Source organism: Sorex araneus, chromosome 2 (assembly GCF_027595985.1).
Source record: "Sorex araneus isolate mSorAra2 chromosome 2, mSorAra2.pri, whole genome shotgun sequence".
NCBI lineage: Eukaryota > Metazoa > Chordata > Mammalia > Eulipotyphla > Soricidae > Sorex > Sorex araneus.
In genome coordinates, this window is record NC_073303.1 from 217,863,481 (window position 1) to 217,881,127 (window position 17,647).

Sequence of the window (17,647 nt, forward strand, 5' to 3'; positions counted from 1 at the left end):
GCGGAGGTCACAGGCTTGAGTGGAAAGGCAGAGAGCAGATGATGTTGAAGATGAGCGGGTGGCAGCGACAGAGCCAAAGTCAGAGCCGGAACCTGAGGAGAGAGGCGAGTACCGACTCCCCGCCTGCTTGCCCCCTCCCCTCCCCGCGAGCACGGCCCTCTCCTCGGGTCGCCCGTTAGTTAGGACGTGGCCTCTCCCCCTGCCTTGGTGACGCCAGCGAGGGGCCGGGGGCGGGATGGGAAGATCCCGTGGTGCTGGCGAGGGGCGCTCGGACCCCTCATCCCGGGCAGGACAGGTGCACTCCGCCCTGGCCGGGGGCCCGTTGGGCCGGGCGACCCCTGCCGCCTGCGCTGCCTCTCGCCCCGCTGACCCCGGGCCTCCTGGTTAGGCCTGTCGGGTGGGAGGCGGGGCGGCGGGACACACCCCCGGCCCAGCAGCCTGGGTGGCCGGAGCGCGGGCCGCTCCCCCGCCTCCGGCCCTGGCCGCGGGTCTCCGGGCCAGCAGGGCCACGTCATTAGCCGGGACTCCTGGACCCACCACGGGACTTGCGCGCCGCCCCCCTGGCGCAGGGCCGCACCTTGGGGGACTGACCAGCCTTTGGGAAGAAGGGATGCCGAGGGGGGCGCGGGCGGGGTTTCCCCCCTTCCTCCAGATGGCCCCGGGGCCCCGCACAAGAGAGCATCCTGGATCTCTTAGGCCCCTTGGGGTCTCCCCGTGTATCGCCCTGGCCCCCCGGGACTGGTCCCGCGCCTCTTTGCCCTGTCCGGCCTCCAGCTAATCTCCGTGTAAACGTTGCATCAGGCCAGCCCCCTGCCTGGCTCTGCAACCCGCTGGCCCGGGGCGACACTGCTGATGAAAGCCGTGTCCCACGCAGTGGAAGGCGAGGAGGGCTCCCCGGGGAAGACAGCCCTGCAGAGAAACACTCGGGCTGATATTGCATATCCATCCCCGAGGGAAGGGCGCCTGCCTGTCTGCTGCTGGGCTTCCTCCTTCTGCCCCGTGAGCAGGGCTGGGAGGATGGAGCCATTCGTGCCTTACAAATGCTCCAGGAGCACCTGCCCGGCAGTGGGGGGCCCAGAATAGATCCAGGAAGGAACAAGAGGTGGAAAACCCTTCTGCTCTCACCGCACTTACATTTTAGCAGGAAAAGATATGCAGTAAGGGGCTGGAGCGATGGCACAGCGGGGAGGGCATTTGCCTTGCACGTGGCCGACCCGGGTTCAAGTCCCAGCATCCCATATGGTCCCCTGAGCACCGCCAGGAGTAATTCCTGAGTGCAGAGCCAGGAGTAGCCCCTGTGCATCGCTGGGTGTGACCCAAAAAGCAAAAAAAAAAAAAAAAAAAAAGAAAGAAAGAAAAGACATGCAGTAAACATAAGTGCCTATGGAGAAAACTAAAGCATGGAAGTTGGTTAGTACTCAGGGTGGAGGTCACAGGGGGTGATGAGTCCCTCAGTGAGGTGACAATTAAAAGAGGAGAAAGCTGCTGGAATTTGTCTCAGTGCATGTATGCAAGGCATGTATGAAACCTTGAGTTTGATTCCCAATATCACCAATAAATAAATTAAAATCGGCTGCAGAGCTAGTACAGGGGTTAAGACATCTTGCAAAATCATAGAGAAAAAAATATATATGCATATATACATATTTCAGATATATGTACCAAAGCTCACATCACCCAAACTTTAACAACATGTTAGTATCCTATAGAATGTCTTAATCGCTCCTGCCAAAATAGAACAATCTTGACACTGTTACCTATATGAACACTTTTATGTAAGCCTGTTCAGCAGTTCTTCATAACAGACAATACAAAATATATTCTTTCGGTTGTGTTTCGGGACAGGGATTGGGGTTTGGGATGGAAACATCCCGAATTTGGTGCTGGGAAGGTGTAATGGTGGTGGGATTAGTGTTTGAATATTGAATATAATGAAACATTATGAATTTATAAAATTTAAAAAAATTTTTTAAAGAAAGTAATGTGAAGTTCATGCCCAATTCAATCAGCTTAATCAATGGCTGACTAAATCGCAGTGCCCCTACATTATAAAAAGGGGGAAAAAAAAGACATCTTGAATCCCGATAATTCCAGTTTGAATCCTTGGCAACATATTGTGGGCCCCTGGCACTGCCAGGGCCTGGCGCCTGAGCGTGGACATCACTGAGTGTGGCCCAGCAACCCCCCATATTAATAAAAATAAAGGAGAGGGCAGTAAACCGCAAATATGTAGAAGGAAAAAGCTTCCTAGAAGGGGACAGCACGAACAGAGGTCCAGTGGTAGGAGTATGCATCGTATCTTTAGGGAATAGGAGACCAGACGGCTGAACTAATTCGAGCGGGTGAGAAATCGGCAGGGATGTAGATTGTATAGGGCCTTTGAAATCATCGTAAGGTTGTTAATGTGTGTGAAATTGAAAGTCACTGCAGAATTTTGGATGAAGGAATAACATGGCACTACCCAAGTTTCCAAAAGGCTCTCTGAAGATCAGGGCTGTAACTGAGTCAGTGAGCATATGCTTTGCATGTATGTGGCCCTGGCAGTCCGCACCCCCAGCCCCGGTCACACCACGTCCAACAAAAGGGCTTTGACTTCTTGTGAATACACTTAGGGGTGGCAGAAGCAGAACTGGGAGTCCTTGGCAGTCAAGCTGTGCAATAATGCAGGAGGGATGATAGTCAATTGATCTGAATAGAAAATAATGGAACTGATGACAGATAGTTAGGTTCTGGGATGAAAATGAGTTAAGAGATTTTGTGGGGCCTGAGAGATAGACTAGCAGGCAGGGTGTTTGTCATGCACATAGCCGACCCGGGTTCAAACCCTGGCTTTCCATATGGTACATTGCCAGATGTGGTAAAAATATATATATATATATATTTTTTTTTTGCTGGGGTGTCAGCAGTACAGCAGGCAGGGTGCTTTCCTTGCTTGCAGCAGACCTGGGTTCAGTTGCCAGCTGCCAGCACCACAGGGAGTGATCACTGAGCCAGAAGGAAGCCCTGAGCACTGCTGGGTGTGGCCTAAAAACAAAAAAGGAAATTTTTCTGTAAATTTTAGTTACAGCAGGGCATTTGTACACAGCAGACCTAGGTTTGATCCTTGGCACCACGTAAGGCCAGGCCTGATCCCTGAGCACAGCCGGGTGCTGCTCATTAACAGAAAAAAAGGCAAAAAGAGGGCTGGAGCCATAGTATAGTGGGTAGGGTGCTTGCCTTGCATGTGGCCAACCCCAGCATCCCATATGGTCCCCCAAGCACTGCCAGAAATAACTCTTGAGTGCAAAGCCAGGAGTAACCCCTGAGCATTGCCGGGTGTGACTCAAAAAGCCAAAAAACAACTGCCAAGGCCAGGGATGTAGCGCAGCAGTGTGACACTTGCTTTGTATGTGTGAAACCCTGAGTTTGATCCCTGGCACTGTCAAAAAATTATTTGTTGGTGGTTTTGATTGAATTGTGGGGAGAAGGAAAAAAGTCAAGGATGCACCAAAGTATTTGAAGTACCTAAAGTTGCCATTTAGCAAGATGGGCAGGATGATAGAGCAAGTAGATGGTCTTTTGGGCATAAAGTTAGAGATACCTATTAGATATCCAAAAGGGAGATGGCAGGTACACACTTAGCACAGTGGATGGTCCCCGGAGAGTTCCAGACTGGAAATGTACATTTGGAGGACAGTAATGTGGGAATAGAATTCAGAAAATGCCACTTGGTTTGTTCCCTTGTCTATAGTTCGGTCCTTACCCTGGCAGCTGTGGGCCTGCCTTGAATTTAGAGAACGCTGAGTTGACCAGGACTATCATGGCTATTATGTAATTGGGACTCTAAATTTAATCAGTGTCTAAAAATAAAGAAAGTCAGGTTCCCCTCTGTCCTTGGAAATGGCTATAACGACCCTTAACTAGCCATAATGTCACAGCACAGTAATTAAGGAAGAACCAACAGGAGGCTGGGGATAAGAACCTCTTAGGGGGGCCCAGAGAGATAGTACAGCGTCAGGCACTTGCCTTCATGCAGCTGACCTGGGTTTGATCCCTGGCATCCCATATGGCTCCCCAAGCACCACCAGGAGTAATTCCTGATTGAAGAACCAGGAGTAACCCCTGAGCATTGCTGTGTATGGCCCTGACAAAATAAAATAAGAACCTGCTTATCTCCCTTCCAGAAATCCCTAACTTTTATTTTTGATCCCCACAGTGTTCCCGAAGGAAGTCTATCTTCATACATCATCACACCTGAAAGCAGGTAAACTTAATAAACCTCTCACCAAAATGGCTGGAATGATCCCACTTTTGTGTATGTATATACACACACATACACACACACACATCACTATCACTATCACTATCAACCTGTTGCTCATCAATTTGCTCAAGCAGGCACCAGTAACATCTTCATTGTGAGACTTGTTACTATTTTGGCATATTGAATATGCCACGGGTAGCTTGCCAGGCTCTGCCGTGTAGATGAGATACTCTTGGTAGCTTGCCGGGCTCTCTGAGAGGGATGGAGGAATCAAACCCTGGTCGGCAGCGTGCAAGGCAAACACCCTACCCGCTGTGCTATATATATATATATATATATATATATATATATATATATATATATGTATGTATATGTATATATGTATATATATACAGAGAGAGAGAGAGAGAGAGTAGCAGGACAAGAGAGTGCAAGGTATCATGGGGGACACCTAGTTACCCTTGACCGTAGGTTATAGAAAAACTGAAGGCCAGAGAAGGTTAGAAATTGAGGGGGAAGCAGTAGCAGACAGTGGCAGGCGTCAGGAACCTTGGGCACACTGTGTAGAGGTGTGGTACATTTGTCTAAGTCACAGACCCAACAACACTAAGCATGAGATCCAAACTCTAATAATTAAACTGGGGGAGCTGGAGCGATAATCCAGCAGGTAGGATACTTGTCATGCATGTGGCTGGCTGACCCAGGGTCAGCCATATGGTCCCCAAGCACCACCAGGAGTCATTCCTGAGTGCAGAAACAAGAGTGATCCCTGAGCATCTGCTGTGCATGCAGGCAGCCCAGGTTCAGTTCCCAGTACCTGGTACGGGGCGGACCGCTTCACGGGAGTAGTAGAAGTGGCCAGGGGCAAGTTCTTGTTGTTCGGGGGGCTACGGTGGCAGCAGGGAGTAGGGGGTTCATAGAGATGCTAGTCTGTCCCAGGGTCACTCCGAGAAGTGTTCGCGGGACCATGAAGAGCTAAGGGTTAAACCTGGGGCTCCTCCATGCAAGTCACACTCCAGTCCTTTAAACCATCTCCTTGGCCAGAGGTTGATGAATTCTAAGCCTGTTAAAACTTTTAGGGATATACAGTTAGGATTATACATGCAAAAGATGAAAAATAAATCACTGAGCTATATCCCACCTCCAGATAGTATTGTAGGTATTTAGATATTTAGGTATTGAGACTAGAGTCTGTCACGATATAAAAGAGTGATAAATGGTACGTAAATAAATGAGTGGAGCACTGTTCCAATGAAGCCTTCCTGCAAATAGGCAGGGTTGGCTGTAATATAGACCGGATCAGGGTGTCTTCAATAAGTTTTTCCATTTGTCACCCACTCCCCTACTTTTTTGGTTTTGGGGCCACACCTGGATGCCGGGAGGCAGGAGTTACACCGGGTTCTGTGTTCAGGTTCCCTCCCCACTGTGCTCGGAGGACTGAGATCAAGATCAGTACTCTGAAGATCAAGATCAAACCTGACCTCTTCACCCTTTTCGGGAGGTGGGGGGTGCATATTCAGTGTTGCTCAGTTTACTCCTGGGCTGTGCACTCAGATCACTTCTGGTAGCGCTTGGGGGATCGTGAGGGGTGCTGAGAATTGAACCGGGTCAGCCTCATGCAAGGCAAGCACCCTATACTCTCTCCAGACCATCCACCCCAGAAACTTTTCTTTTCTTTTTGGGTCACACCCGGCCATGCACAGGGGTTACTCCTGACTCTGCACTCAGGAATAACTCCTGGCGGTGCTCAGGGGACCATATGGGATGCTGGGACTTGAACCCGGGTCGGCCGCGTGCAAGGCAAACGCCCTCCCCGCTGTGCTATCACTCCAGCCCCTACACCCCAGAAACTTTTACATGGAGAAAAGATACACAGTAAAATCCAAATGAAATATTGACGGGTAATAAACCAAATTCAAAACTAAATTGTGACACCGCATTGTTTTAGAAACTGAAGTACAGGCTGTCTTGTTTTATGAACCGTTTGCCCCGCCCCACCCTGAGCCTGTGCTCTTCCAGGAACGGACCGCACCGCGCCACAAGGATGGCAGCCGGGTCACTGCCCTTCTCCTTTGGGACCCTGTCCAGCTGGGAGCTGGAGGCCTGGTATGAGGACCTGCAGGAAGTGCTCTCCTCAGACGAAAATGGGGGCACCTACGTGCCACCCCCGGGCAATGAGGTGAGCCGGCTAGGCCTGAGCCAGGGGGTGCTGCTGTTCCCTCCCAGCTAGTACTGACCCCTCTTCCCTCCTTCCCTCCAAGGGAGAAGTAAAAACCTTCACCACCCTTGACCCCGCCTCGCTGGCGTGGCTGACCGAGGAGCCGGGTCCCGCAGACGTGACCAGCACCTCGCAGAGTCCTCAGTCCACGGACTCCAGCCAGAGCTCCCTGGCCCAGGAGGAGGAGGAGGAAGATCAAGAGAGACCCCGGAAGAGGAAGCAGAGTGGCCAGTCCCCAGCCCGGGCTGGCAAGCAGCGCATGAAGGAAAGAGAGCAAGAGAACGAGAGGAAGGTGGCCCAGCTAGCCGAAGAGAACGAGCGGCTCAAGCTGGAAATCGACCGTCTCAGCAGGGAGGTGGCGGCGACTCGCAGAGCCCTGATCGACAGAATGGTGAATCTGCACCAAACATGAACGTTAGGACCATCCCTTCCCGCAGGCCACTACTGGCCACCGTCTCCGGAAGTGGCCAGTGACCATCTCCTCGCCAGTGCCAATTATGTGACCCCCAAGCCCCATCAATTCAGTAGGGGGAAGACACGGGGTAGAGAAAAAAGGGGTCTCGCATGTATATAGAGATTGTAAATTTATTTATTACTGTCCATATCCATTAAAGTGGCTTTCTATCAGTCAAGTTCTCACTTTCACTTTTTCTTCTTGCCTTTTGGGGCTTCAAGGGGCTTCCCCTCAGCTAACGCCAGTTTTTTCTTCAGATCCAAGAGTTTAGCCACCTCTACTGCAATCTGGTCCTTGTCTGCCTTCTGTGCTTTCAGCTCTCGGACGATGTTGCCCTAGGAAAAAGACGAGGGTGTGAAAACAGTGACACTAGAAAGGACGGGTTGCGTGTGTGGCTTTCCAGTCCCCACAGGGCGTACGGTTTTGTACCTGTTTTGTCACTTCGTCCATCAGCACTTGTATCTGCTGTTGTCCAGCTGTTGCCGGAGTCGCTGCGGCGGCTGCCTTGGGGGGCGCTTTCGCCTGGAGAGCAGTGACACGGTTAGAACCTGCCATCAACACGCTCTGACCTAAGTTTTATGTAACATCTTGAGAGGAAGTTTTACCTTTAACTCCAAGCACTCTTCTAGCTGGGACAGGAAAGAAAAACTATTAAGTGAGGAAGCGACAGAGCCAAGAGAGGGAGAAAGTGATGAGGGCTACTTAGGGGACACTGGATGACAGAGTGTCGCTGCTAGGTAAGCGCAGTCTTTGCCTTTCTCACCTGACCCCCGCCGAAGCGCTGCTTCAGACTTTCAATCTGGTCATTTTCTAATTTTTGGAACAAGGGACTGACCTGTGAAGGAAAGAAGAAGGGCCATTTGGGGCTGGAGCGATAGCACAGCGGGTAGGGTGTTTGCCTTGCAAGTGGCCGACCTGGGTTCGATTCCCAGCATCCCATATGGTCCCCTGAGCACCGCCATGGGTAATTCCTGAGTGCAGAGCCAGGAGTGACCCCTGTGCATCGCCGGGTGTGACCCAAAAAAAAAAAAATAGAAGGGCCATTCGTTGATAAGCTCTAAACTCCACCAGCCTACAGAGAGGGCCTCCCCAACCCCAACGGCTAGCGCTTCGTTCTCCGAAACGAAGAACTCTCATGTGAGTGGGATGCTTAACAAATACCTATTTGTCTCAGTAAATAGTCCAGAAAGGAAAGCCCAAAATATTGTTAGTCACAAGGTAAGCATCTAATAATGGGAGGCCGATGCAAAACTGTAGAGGTGTCCAAACTTGTGAGAACTACCATGTGTTCGCAGTGTGAGTCAGCTGACGGGAGAACAGGGGAATCTCGCTCTTGCTCAAATACGTACCAGTTCCTTGTGACAGTTACTGAGTTCTGGCATGAAACCAATGTGGATGTGTAACCTACAGGGAACGCTGGCCTTGCAGGCCGACACCAAGTTCTCTGCCTCTTAATCAAATGCTGTGCGGCAAAGGGAGAGTTTTGTTTTATTTTTGGCCACCCTCGGCTGTGCTCAGAGCTCTCTCCTGGCTCTGCCTCCGGGATCACTCCTAGTAGGTGAACCGGAGTCAGCTGGTGCAAGGCAAGTGCCCCACCCACTGTTCTCTCTCCAGCCCCCAGAGGTAGGAATTCTGCTCGAGGTTGGTTCTGCCACCCCCCAGACTTACTGTGCCAATCTGGTGGCCTGCTGGTAACGTGCATACGAAGCTGGTGGCTAGGACACTGCAAGCCGCAGGTGGGAGCTGCAGCTGCGTCTGGATGGTGGCACTGACGGTGGGCATATAGGGCTGGAGCATGATGGCCAGCAAGGCGGCTACATTCACTGCCAGGCCCGTCACTGTCCCCGCCCGCTGTCTGAGGAAGAAGAGGCCGAGTTAGTCAGGAGCGAGGACACAGCCTCCCACCTGCAGGCAACCCTGACCGCCTACCTGTCAGCCTCATCGCCTTTGATCCGCTTCCAGGGCTCGTTCACCTGGATGTACTGGTTGCCATGGCGAGAGATGGTGAGGATACTGCGTAAGGCATCCCGGATGCTGGGAGGAGAGCAGACAGCCCAAGGGTGGGTCTGAGGGCTCAACATGCCAGCACGTCACAGACAGGGGACGGGGCGGAGGAACTTACTGAACTTTTTCCAGCAGCTGGTGATAGTGCTGGAGCTCCAGGCTGACGTGAGCCACCAGGCGCCGGTCATCGGAGGTGAGCACCATCTCCGGCACACGGCCCCCAAAAAACTTGGATACAAACATCCCGGCCCTTGGTGGGAAGAAGAGAAGTGCAAAAGAGGAGTTACTGCTCACTTCCCGCAGAGAAATCTGAGTTAATTTTCATAATTTTCTGTTCTCTCAGGACTGATACTGGGTCCCTAAAGTGAGAAGGCAAAGTGTCATTTAATTCTTATTCTCTACCTGCCTAGGAATGTATGTCTACACTTAACAGACCTTTCATGTACAGGTCTATGAAAATAACCTGAAAATATGAACCAACTGTTCTCATGTTTAGTGTCAGGGTCTCACCCAGAGGTGTTCAGGGTACCTAGTCCACTGGGTATCTCCCCAGCCCAAACACTTTACTAAGTCAATAGAATGACCAAGTTGAATATCTAGTATTTGTTTCCAAATGTGAATGACCAAATCTGAAAGGGTGGTATGCCACGGAGGATATTTTGTTAGACTGCAGAATGGCAGGCATAAAATTCAGTAAAAATCTAAAGTAAAAACTCTGATGAGAGTAGAAGTCTACCCCGATGCTGACATGACCCCTTCCTTCAGCCAAACTCTTCAGTTGCCTAACAAGTGGGCTTTTTTGGTAGGAGAGAACACATTTCCAACATGATAAAGAACATTCATAAGACATTAATAAAATCTCAGGGTCTGAGAGATGAGTAAGCCCTACACTGCCAGGTGTAGCCCCAAAACCCAAAAGCACAGACATACACACACACATGCACACCACACAAATTAAAAAACCCAAACTTGTACACAAGTTTGCTAAATTTTATCTCTACAACATCTTCCCCTAGGCATACAAGACTTCCTCTGTGTTCTAGATGCAGATCCAATGGATAGAAATCCACTTTGCACCCCCTCCAGCGCCATCCCTCACAAAGTCCTGTTCCTTCACCAGCCCTCTCCTCCTCACTCCCGACCTACCACCTGGAGAAACAGAACATCCCACATCAGCTCACCTGCTGACTCCAGCCCCTGACCAATTCCCACCTGTTGATGAAGTTGCCCAGATTGTTAAGCAGCTCCGAATTATTCTTCACCATCATGTCTGTCCAGGAGAAGGCACTGTCCTGGCCCTCTGGCCGGATGTACAGCAAGTAGAAGCGCCAGATGTCCGCAGGGATCCCGGTGTCCTGGGCCATGTCCCCGAACACTCCCACGCCCCGGCTCTTAGAGAATTTTCCGTCCTCATAATTTAGGTACTCTGGATACGGATAGAGAATGAGAGGCATCTGCTCAAATCATTTCCTTTTCGTTTCTTTTTCTTTTCTTTTTGGGTCACACCCAGCAATGCTCAGGGGTTACTCCTGGCTCTGCACTTAGGAAATCACTTCCAGCAGTGCTTGGGGGACCAGATGGGATGCCGGGGATCGAACCCAGGTCGGCCACATGCAAGGCAAAAGCCCTACCCGCTGTGCTATCACTCCAGCCCTTCCCTTTTCACTTTGACCCACTGATTCTTCTTTCCCCTTCCTCAGGCTCCGCAGTAGACATTCAGCAACACGTTCCCTTGGGCACACCGGGCTTGGGAAACTCCCTCCTCCTCCGTTCCAGCCCTTTCCTCTCTTCCACCCACTGCAAAGCTGGAGCTTCAGATATTTACTTCCCAAGTTCTGTTCTTTCCTGGCTGAGTGCTCATGTTCTAGAATATTCTATTTCACTCTGCTCCTAACTCAAGGCCTCGCACATCTCTTGAGTCTTCCTCGTACTATCTCAGGATTCCCTAGAAATATCCCATCTATCTCCGTATTTTTTTAGGGTACCTGTAGCAATGAGATTTCTGACCAAGGTGTAGTTGTCTTCAGCGCCTAGGGCCGAACAAGGAAAGACCAAGCTGTGGAAGGGAACGTTGTCTTTGGCCATGAACTGGTAAAGGTCGACCTGTGGAATACAGTTGAGAAATGAGAGTTCCTGAGAATGTCTTCAAAGGTTCCAGAAAGATTAGCTACCCGAGCCCAGCGCCCCTAATACACACACGCACACATGCACATGCTCTCTCTCTCTCTCTCTGTCTGTCTGTCCCTCTCCCTCTCCCTCCCTCCCCCCTTCCCCCCCCACTCTCTCTACCCAAGAACTGCTCACCTGCTCTGGGTTCTTCCACCATTTCTCCCACTGGTCTGTGTAGTTGGCTGTGATGGACAAATAACCAATAGTGGCATCAAACCAGACGTAGAACACCTGCAGGGTCAGGAGGAGGGACATGGAAGGAAGAGGGAACAGGGGAAACGCCCCCCACCAAGTTCCAGACTACGGCAGGACACAATCAGCAGCGCATTGTTAGCCTGGGGTCTCGACCCAAAGGCTGTGTAATAGATGAACAGTTTGTACCTTGTCCTCAAAACCTTCCAAGGGCACAGGGGTGCCCCACTTGAGGTCTCTGGTTATGCAGCGTGCCTTAAGGCCATCCCGGAGCCAAGAACGAGTGATGAACCGGGCATTGGGTGTCCAGTCACTGCCCGGCATCGTCTTCCCCAGCCAATCCTCGAGTCGCTTCTCGAGCTGAGAAGAGAAGAGAAATGACGAAGGCTGCTTGCAGACTGCCAGAGATGGTTTACATAAGGAGAAGTACGGAAAACCTTTTGTACAATTTGGCAAATTACATTCAAATAACTCATGATTTTGACATAGTATATCCACTTCTATGAATTTTAACCAACAAATGTAATAACACACCAAGTGTAGCACACCACGTTTGATGGCGTTTAAAGGAGAAGGCAACCGATCTTAGTAGGACACATATATATACACGTGTGTGTGTATACAGATAGAGATATAAGCACACAGGCTCAACCTTGAACAATATGTTAGTAATCTCATAGAAGGGCTTTAATGGCTCTTGGGTGAAATACAACAATCTTCACACACTTTCTTCTAAGGAAACTTTTTTGGATCATTTTAGCAGATTATTCATAAACAATACAAAATAAATTACTTCAGCAGGGTTTGGGGTTCAAGATGGAAACTTTCAAAATATGGTGGTGGGAAGGTGTAATAGTGGTGGGACTGGCATTCAAATATTAAATGTAATGATTGTGAACAAGTTAATAAAAATTTAAAATTATTTATTTATTTATTTATTTATTTATTTTGCTTTAGCCAGGAGTAACCCCTGAGCATTGCTGGGAGTAACCCTGGCTCTGCACTCAGGAATCACTCCTGGCGGTGCTCGGGGGACCCTATGGGATGCTGGGAATCGAACCCAGGTCGGCCGCATGCAAGGCAAACGCCCTCCCCGCTGTGCTATCGCTCCAGCCCCAAGAACACAAGATTTTTATTTTTTTTATTTTTATTTTTTGCTTTTTGGGTCACACCCAGCAATGCTCAGGGGTTACTCCTAGCTTTGCACTCAGGAATTACTCCTGGCGGTGCTTGTGGGACCATATGGGATGCCGGGGATCGAACCCGGGTTGGCCGAGTGCAAGGCAAACGCCCTACCCGCTGTGCTATCACTCCGGCCCAAGAACACAAGATTTTTAAAAAGTGATAACAGTGTACTGTTTGCCCAACAAAAAGTAAAACTTCCAAGGTTCAGTTGAGTGAAAAAAATAATAATAATAATAAAGCCGTGAGGCTGAGACAGCTGAAAGGACAGGAGCACGTGCTCTGCACACGGGTGCCCCAGGTCTGGTCTCCGGCAACCCACAGGACCCTTCCCAGCAGTGGGCTAAGAAGAGCCCCCCAGTACCACTGGGTGTGACCCCAAAACAAACCAGACTCAGTAGTAACCTCTATCAGTATGAGATACTAAGTCAGGCCATTGAAAACTTAATTCAAGAAGACGGTACCGTCGATGTCAGGTGTGTGGCCCAAACCCGTCCTCACCTCAAAAAAAAAAAAAAAACGGGGCTGGAGCAATAGCACAGCGGGTAGGGCGTTTGCCTGGCACTCGGCCAACCCGGGTTCGAACCCCAGCATCCCATATGGTCCCCTGAGCACCGCCAGGGGTAATTCCTGAGTGCAGAGCCAGGAGTAACCCCTGTGCATCGCCGGGTGTGACCCAAAAAGCAAAAGAAAAAAAAAAACCAAACCCGTCCTCTCCTGAGGAAGGACAATCGGCTATGACATACAACAGAGGAAGAAATGATGTGGCAGATGAGTATGACTGCCATGATTTTGTCACTGGTAGTGGGGCCAGGGAAGGCAAAATACTTTGAGATGCTTGTGATGCTTCTGAATAAACACCAAGGACTAAGCGATGCTGCTGGCAAGAGGCTGTTCGCTTTGTGCACTTTACTCTGATACCTCCTTCACCCACCAGCATAGTGTGTCCCAGAGACTGAGACCTTCTGAGAGCGATCTGGTATGGCTTCAGGGCCAGGGCACAGGGAGCGGAGAGGTGCAGAGACTAGTCAAAGGCAAGGCCCACTTACCTTGGGCAGGTCCAGGAAAAGGTGCCGGGAGGATCTCACCACGGGGCACGAGCGGCAGATCTTACACTGAGGTCTCTGTGCAGGGAAATTGAAGAAAAGGGGTGACCCAAGGTGGAATGGTCAGAACCAGGACTGGGCCAGGGAGAGCTGTTCAGATGAGGGAGAGAGGCACAGAGAGAGAAACTCGAATTGTTAAGGAACGCATTATTACAGGCATGGGCTGGAGCCATAGCACAGCGGGTAGGGCGTTTGCCTTGTATGCAGCCGACCTGGGTTCGATTCCCAGCATCCCATGTGGTCCCCTGAGCACCGCCAGGAGTAATTCCTGAGTGCAGAGCCAGGAATAACCCGTGATTGCCAGGTGTGACCCAAAAAGGAAAAAAAAAAAATTTCTTCGTTGGACTGGGGGATTAAATACAGGGATTAAGGCACATGCTTCGTATGTGGCTGACCCCGGTTTTATCCCTGGTACCTTAGGGTCCACCCCCATCAGATAAGCCCTAAGCACCACCCGGCGTGGCCCCCAGCAGCTGTGCATCCTGTTGGTAGAGAACGGCAGGATGGAGTCACCCCCAAATCTCCTGAACAATGCTTAGGAAGCGCCCATCCTACAGTGTCCCCCCAAAAAAAAAATATATATCCTTTGTTGAATGAACCAAATGAGTGAACGTGAAATAGAAGAGATGGTATTTATAGAAGAGATGGACCTGAACAAACGCAGATCTGGAGATCTGAAGCAAGGAAGTATAAAATCAACTTACTGATTTTTTTGGGGGGGCTACGCCAGGCAGTACTCAGGGATCACTCCTGGTGGGGCTCGCTAGACCATATGGGGTGCCAGGGATTGAACCCGGGTTTCGTGTGTGCAAGTCAAGCACCGGACCTGCTGCACCATCACTCTGGCCCCAACTTACTGATTTTTTAGCACAGAGCTGGGAACTAGCAAATACTCATTTGTTAAATGAATTGAATCATGGGTAGAACATGCCTGATGTGTCCTAAACGCTGAAGCCAGACTCCTGAACGGACTGAGACTGGGGCCAGAGAGGGAGAATACGGGTTAAAGTGCTCGCCTTGCCTATGTTTGATTTCTGGCACCACACGTAATGGCCTTTTTGGCACAGCCAGGTGCTCTGTGCTTTGTGCTCAGAGTAACACATCGGTCATTGCCAGGTGTGTCCCCAAACCCAAAAAACGCCAATGCAAGCCGAGGAGATGGTTCAAAGGACTGAGCAAATGCTTCGTTTGGGGGAGTCCCAGGTTCGATACCTGGCACTGCCTGGTTTTTCTGAGTGACCCCCAAGAAACCAACTGGCCCAAAAACCAAACTCCACCCATCTCCCCAACCTCCCCCAAAATAGACAGTGTTGTGTGTGGAAACTCAGTGAAGAAGCCACCTGTCTGCATATATAAAGCCCTGGATTCAATACCCAGCACCACAAGCAATAAAAGAACTGAGGACAGTACAGGGCTGGAGCAATAGCACAGCAGGGAGGGCGTTTGCACGTGGCCGACCCAGGTTCGATTCCCAGCATCCCATATGGTCCCCTGAGCACCACCAGGAGTGATTCCTGAGTGCATGAGCCAGGAGTAACCCCTGTGCATCGCCAGGTGTGACCCAGAAACAAAAAACGAAAAGAATAGAGGCCAGAGATAGTACAATAGGCAGGGAGCTTGCCTTGCACACGGCCAACCCAGGTTTGATCCCCAGCACCCACCTGGTCGCCCAAGTACAGTTGGGGGTGGTCCAAACCCCCGCCCCCCGAGAAAAGAAAGATGGGTCAGAAAGATTAGTATAAGTAGGGTGCTTGCCTTGCACACCAGCACCCCAGGTTTGATCCCTGGCGCCTTTATGGTCCCCAGAGCACCCCAGGACTAACTCCTAAATGCAGAGCCAGGAGTAACCCCTGAAGACTGCATGGGAGGCGGGAGGGAGGGAGGAGGGAGGGAGGGAGGGAGGGGTCTCGTCCAGGAGTCCACAGACCTCCCCCTCACCTTGAGCTCAATGGCGTTGATGAGCTTGCCGCACTTGTCACACTGGTCACCCCGGGCCTCTTCGTAGCTGCAAAATGGACACACCCCCTCCACGAAGCGGTCGGCCAGGAAGCGGACACAGTGCTCACAGTACAGCTGCTCCACAGTGTCCTGCAGCACAAACCCGCGGGCCAGCAGCCTCTGGAATATGTCCTGGGTGATTCTAGGGGGCGGGCAAGAGAATGGGGAGAGGCCTTCCCACCTGAAACCCAAGCATGACCCACTGTGTAACTGTGCATCTCCTAGATTCACAGGGAGGGGGAAGGGGAGGGGGAGGAGGGAGGGAGAGGGGGAGGGGGAGGGGGAGGGGGAGGGGAGGGCCCAGTTAGGAAGTGCCTCTCTCCCACCTCCACTTTCCCCAGGCCCAGCCCCCTTCAGCATGCCCAAGGTGCTGAAGACGGCAGGCAGCGGCCCCTCAAGGCAACGGCCTGTCTGTTCATCTAGGAGAGTTTCACACACGGCCCGGACCCCTCATCCATTGCCCCCCAGAGTCCCTTCCCGCAACCCTTTATTTCTCACTGTGGCACTCATGTGGCACTCCTGAGCCAACGGGGACACACCTAGTGACACTGGGCAGGGGGGTCTAGGGAGCCCACTCAGGGCCTCGGCCCTCTCGACCCCTTATAGTTGCCCTTTTTTTTTTTTTTTTTTTGCTTTTTGGGTCACACCCAGCGATGCACAGGGCTTACTCCTGGCTCATGCACTCAGGAATTACTCCTGGCAATGCTCAGGGGACCCTGTGGGATGCTGGGAATTGAACCCGGGTCGGCTGCAAGGCAAACGCCCTCCCCGCTGTGCTATCGCTCCAGCCCCTACGATTGCCTTTGACTGATGACCGACTTCTCTGTTTCATCTTCTCCATGAACACGACTCTCCAAACGGATGGGATCAGGCAGGTCTTTTCACTTCTGGCCCCAGGAACTGAACCCTGGCCGCGTGCACACAAGGCGCGCGCATCACCCACCGAGGCCCACCCGCCCGAGGCCCACTCTCGAGTGTCCGAAGAGTGGAGTCCGCACACCTGCTCAACTCCGGAGCCCCGAGAGTGGTCTCGGGCGCGGGGCCAGAGGGGGTGTCTCCCGGGCGGGGGGAGCAGGAGGGCACTGCAGTAACTGCACCGGGGCGGGAGGGGACAGCCTGAGATGCGGAAGGGACAGTGCAGAGGGCAGGCAGGGGCGCCCCGGGGCCCCAGTCCAGTCTCAGCGGCCCCTCGGGCCTCGGTCGGGGTGTCTGCATACACCGCAGGCCCGGCCTCTTGACACATTTCAGGGCACGTTCGGATTCAAGCCGAGCAGGTGGCCCTACCGTCCTGGAGTCTGCGACTGATGACCTCCCCGCGGCCCCCCCAGCCCGAGACCCCCCTCCGGGGCCTGCCTGACGAGAGGAAACCTACGTCGTCTGATGTGGCGTGGTGGTGCGGCCAAAGAAATCGAATGAGATGTTAAACCAGCGGTAGATGTCAGCATGGATGGCGTGGTACTTGTCGCAGATCTGCTTCGGGGTCAGCCCCTCCTCCATGGCCTTGGTCTCCGTCGCCGTGCCGTACTCATCGGTGCCACACAGGTACACGGTGTTCCACTGTCGGAGGCGCGAGTACCTGGAGGGGAGTCGAGTGATCCAGGGATCCCCCCGGCCTCCACCCTGGAGGCACCCCGGGTCCCGGCCCGCTCCCCCAACAGGCGCCGCCTCCCCCGGCACCTGCTTTCACCTGGCAAAAACGTCGGCACTGAGCACACAGCCAATGATGTTGCCCAGGTGGGGGACGTTGTTGACGTACGGGAGGGCACTGGTGATGAGCACGTTCCTTTCCCCGGCCACGGGCAAGCTGCGAGGGCAGAGAGAGACAAAGAGAGAGTAGAACAGGCCCTGGGAGATGGTGAGGGACCGGAACCCCAGGGAGAGATCTGCTCAAGAGTCTCGGGGTCACGTTCAACTCAGCCTTTGCTCCCGTGAATCCCCCTCAAAGCCGAGGATTCCCCTAGAGTTAAAAATATAGGCTCCCTTGCACGCGGCTGACCCAGGTTCAATTCCCAGCATCCCAAATGGTCCCGTGAGCACCACCAAGAGTGATTCCTGAGTGCAGAGTCAGGAGTAACCCCTGA

The 17,647-nt window shown here is 52.1% G+C and overlaps 3 protein-coding genes across 4 annotated transcripts in view; 2 read left to right on the plus strand and 1 right to left on the minus strand.

The window, feature by feature from the left end:
- On the plus strand, window positions 1-7,088 carry DDIT3 (DNA damage inducible transcript 3). The gene is made up of 3 exons (XM_004601949.2): window positions 1-104; window positions 6,263-6,422; window positions 6,505-7,088. Exons 2-3 carry the CDS (start codon window positions 6,288-6,290, stop codon window positions 6,871-6,873), a joined length of 504 nt encoding a protein of 167 aa, XP_004602006.1. The 5' UTR covers window positions 1-104; window positions 6,263-6,287; the 3' UTR covers window positions 6,874-7,088.
- On the plus strand, window positions 20-6,351 carry LOC129402273 (DDIT3 upstream open reading frame protein). The gene is made up of 3 exons (XM_055128162.1): window positions 20-104; window positions 4,196-4,243; window positions 6,263-6,351. Exons 1-2 carry the CDS (start codon window positions 39-41, stop codon window positions 4,235-4,237), a joined length of 108 nt encoding a protein of 35 aa, XP_054984137.1. The 5' UTR covers window positions 20-38; the 3' UTR covers window positions 4,238-4,243; window positions 6,263-6,351.
- Window positions 7,031-17,647, minus strand: part of MARS1 (methionyl-tRNA synthetase 1) — a 17,584-nt gene continuing 6,967 nt past the window's right edge. Inside the window, exons 8-22 of one of the 2 annotated variants that reach the window (XM_055128160.1) lie at window positions 17,254-17,370; window positions 16,939-17,142; window positions 15,507-15,708; window positions 13,512-13,586; window positions 11,470-11,640; window positions 11,224-11,319; window positions 10,905-11,022; window positions 10,132-10,345; window positions 9,038-9,169; window positions 8,845-8,949; window positions 8,584-8,770; window positions 7,679-7,750; window positions 7,521-7,544; window positions 7,345-7,437; window positions 7,031-7,250 (exon numbers count right to left, since the gene is read on the minus strand). In XM_055128160.1, coding sequence (XP_054984135.1) covers window positions 7,104-7,250; window positions 7,345-7,437; window positions 7,521-7,544; window positions 7,679-7,750; window positions 8,584-8,770; window positions 8,845-8,949; window positions 9,038-9,169; window positions 10,132-10,345; window positions 10,905-11,022; window positions 11,224-11,319; window positions 11,470-11,640; window positions 13,512-13,586; window positions 15,507-15,708; window positions 16,939-17,142; window positions 17,254-17,370 — 1,957 coding nt within the window. In that variant the 3' untranslated portion in view covers window positions 7,031-7,103. The remainder of the gene's footprint in view (window positions 7,251-7,344; window positions 7,438-7,520; window positions 7,545-7,678; window positions 7,751-8,583; window positions 8,771-8,844; window positions 8,950-9,037; window positions 9,170-10,131; window positions 10,346-10,904; window positions 11,023-11,223; window positions 11,320-11,469; window positions 11,641-13,511; window positions 13,587-15,506; window positions 15,709-16,938; window positions 17,143-17,253; window positions 17,371-17,647) is intronic. The other variant, XM_004601638.2, reaches the window with a different exon arrangement.

Coding starts and splice junctions, on each gene's coding strand:
- LOC129402273 (XM_055128162.1), top strand. CDS start 39: ATGATGTTGAAGATGAGCGGGTGGCAGCGACAGAGCCAAAGTCAGAGC. Junction 105..4,195: donor GCCGGAACCTGAGGAGAGAG/GCGAGTACCGAC, acceptor TGATCCCCACAG/TGTTCCCGAAGGAAGTCTAT.
- DDIT3 (XM_004601949.2), top strand. CDS start 6,288: ATGGCAGCCGGGTCACTGCCCTTCTCCTTTGGGACCCTGTCCAGCTGG. Junction 6,423..6,504: donor TGCCACCCCCGGGCAATGAG/GTGAGCCGGCTA, acceptor CTTCCCTCCAAG/GGAGAAGTAAAAACCTTCAC.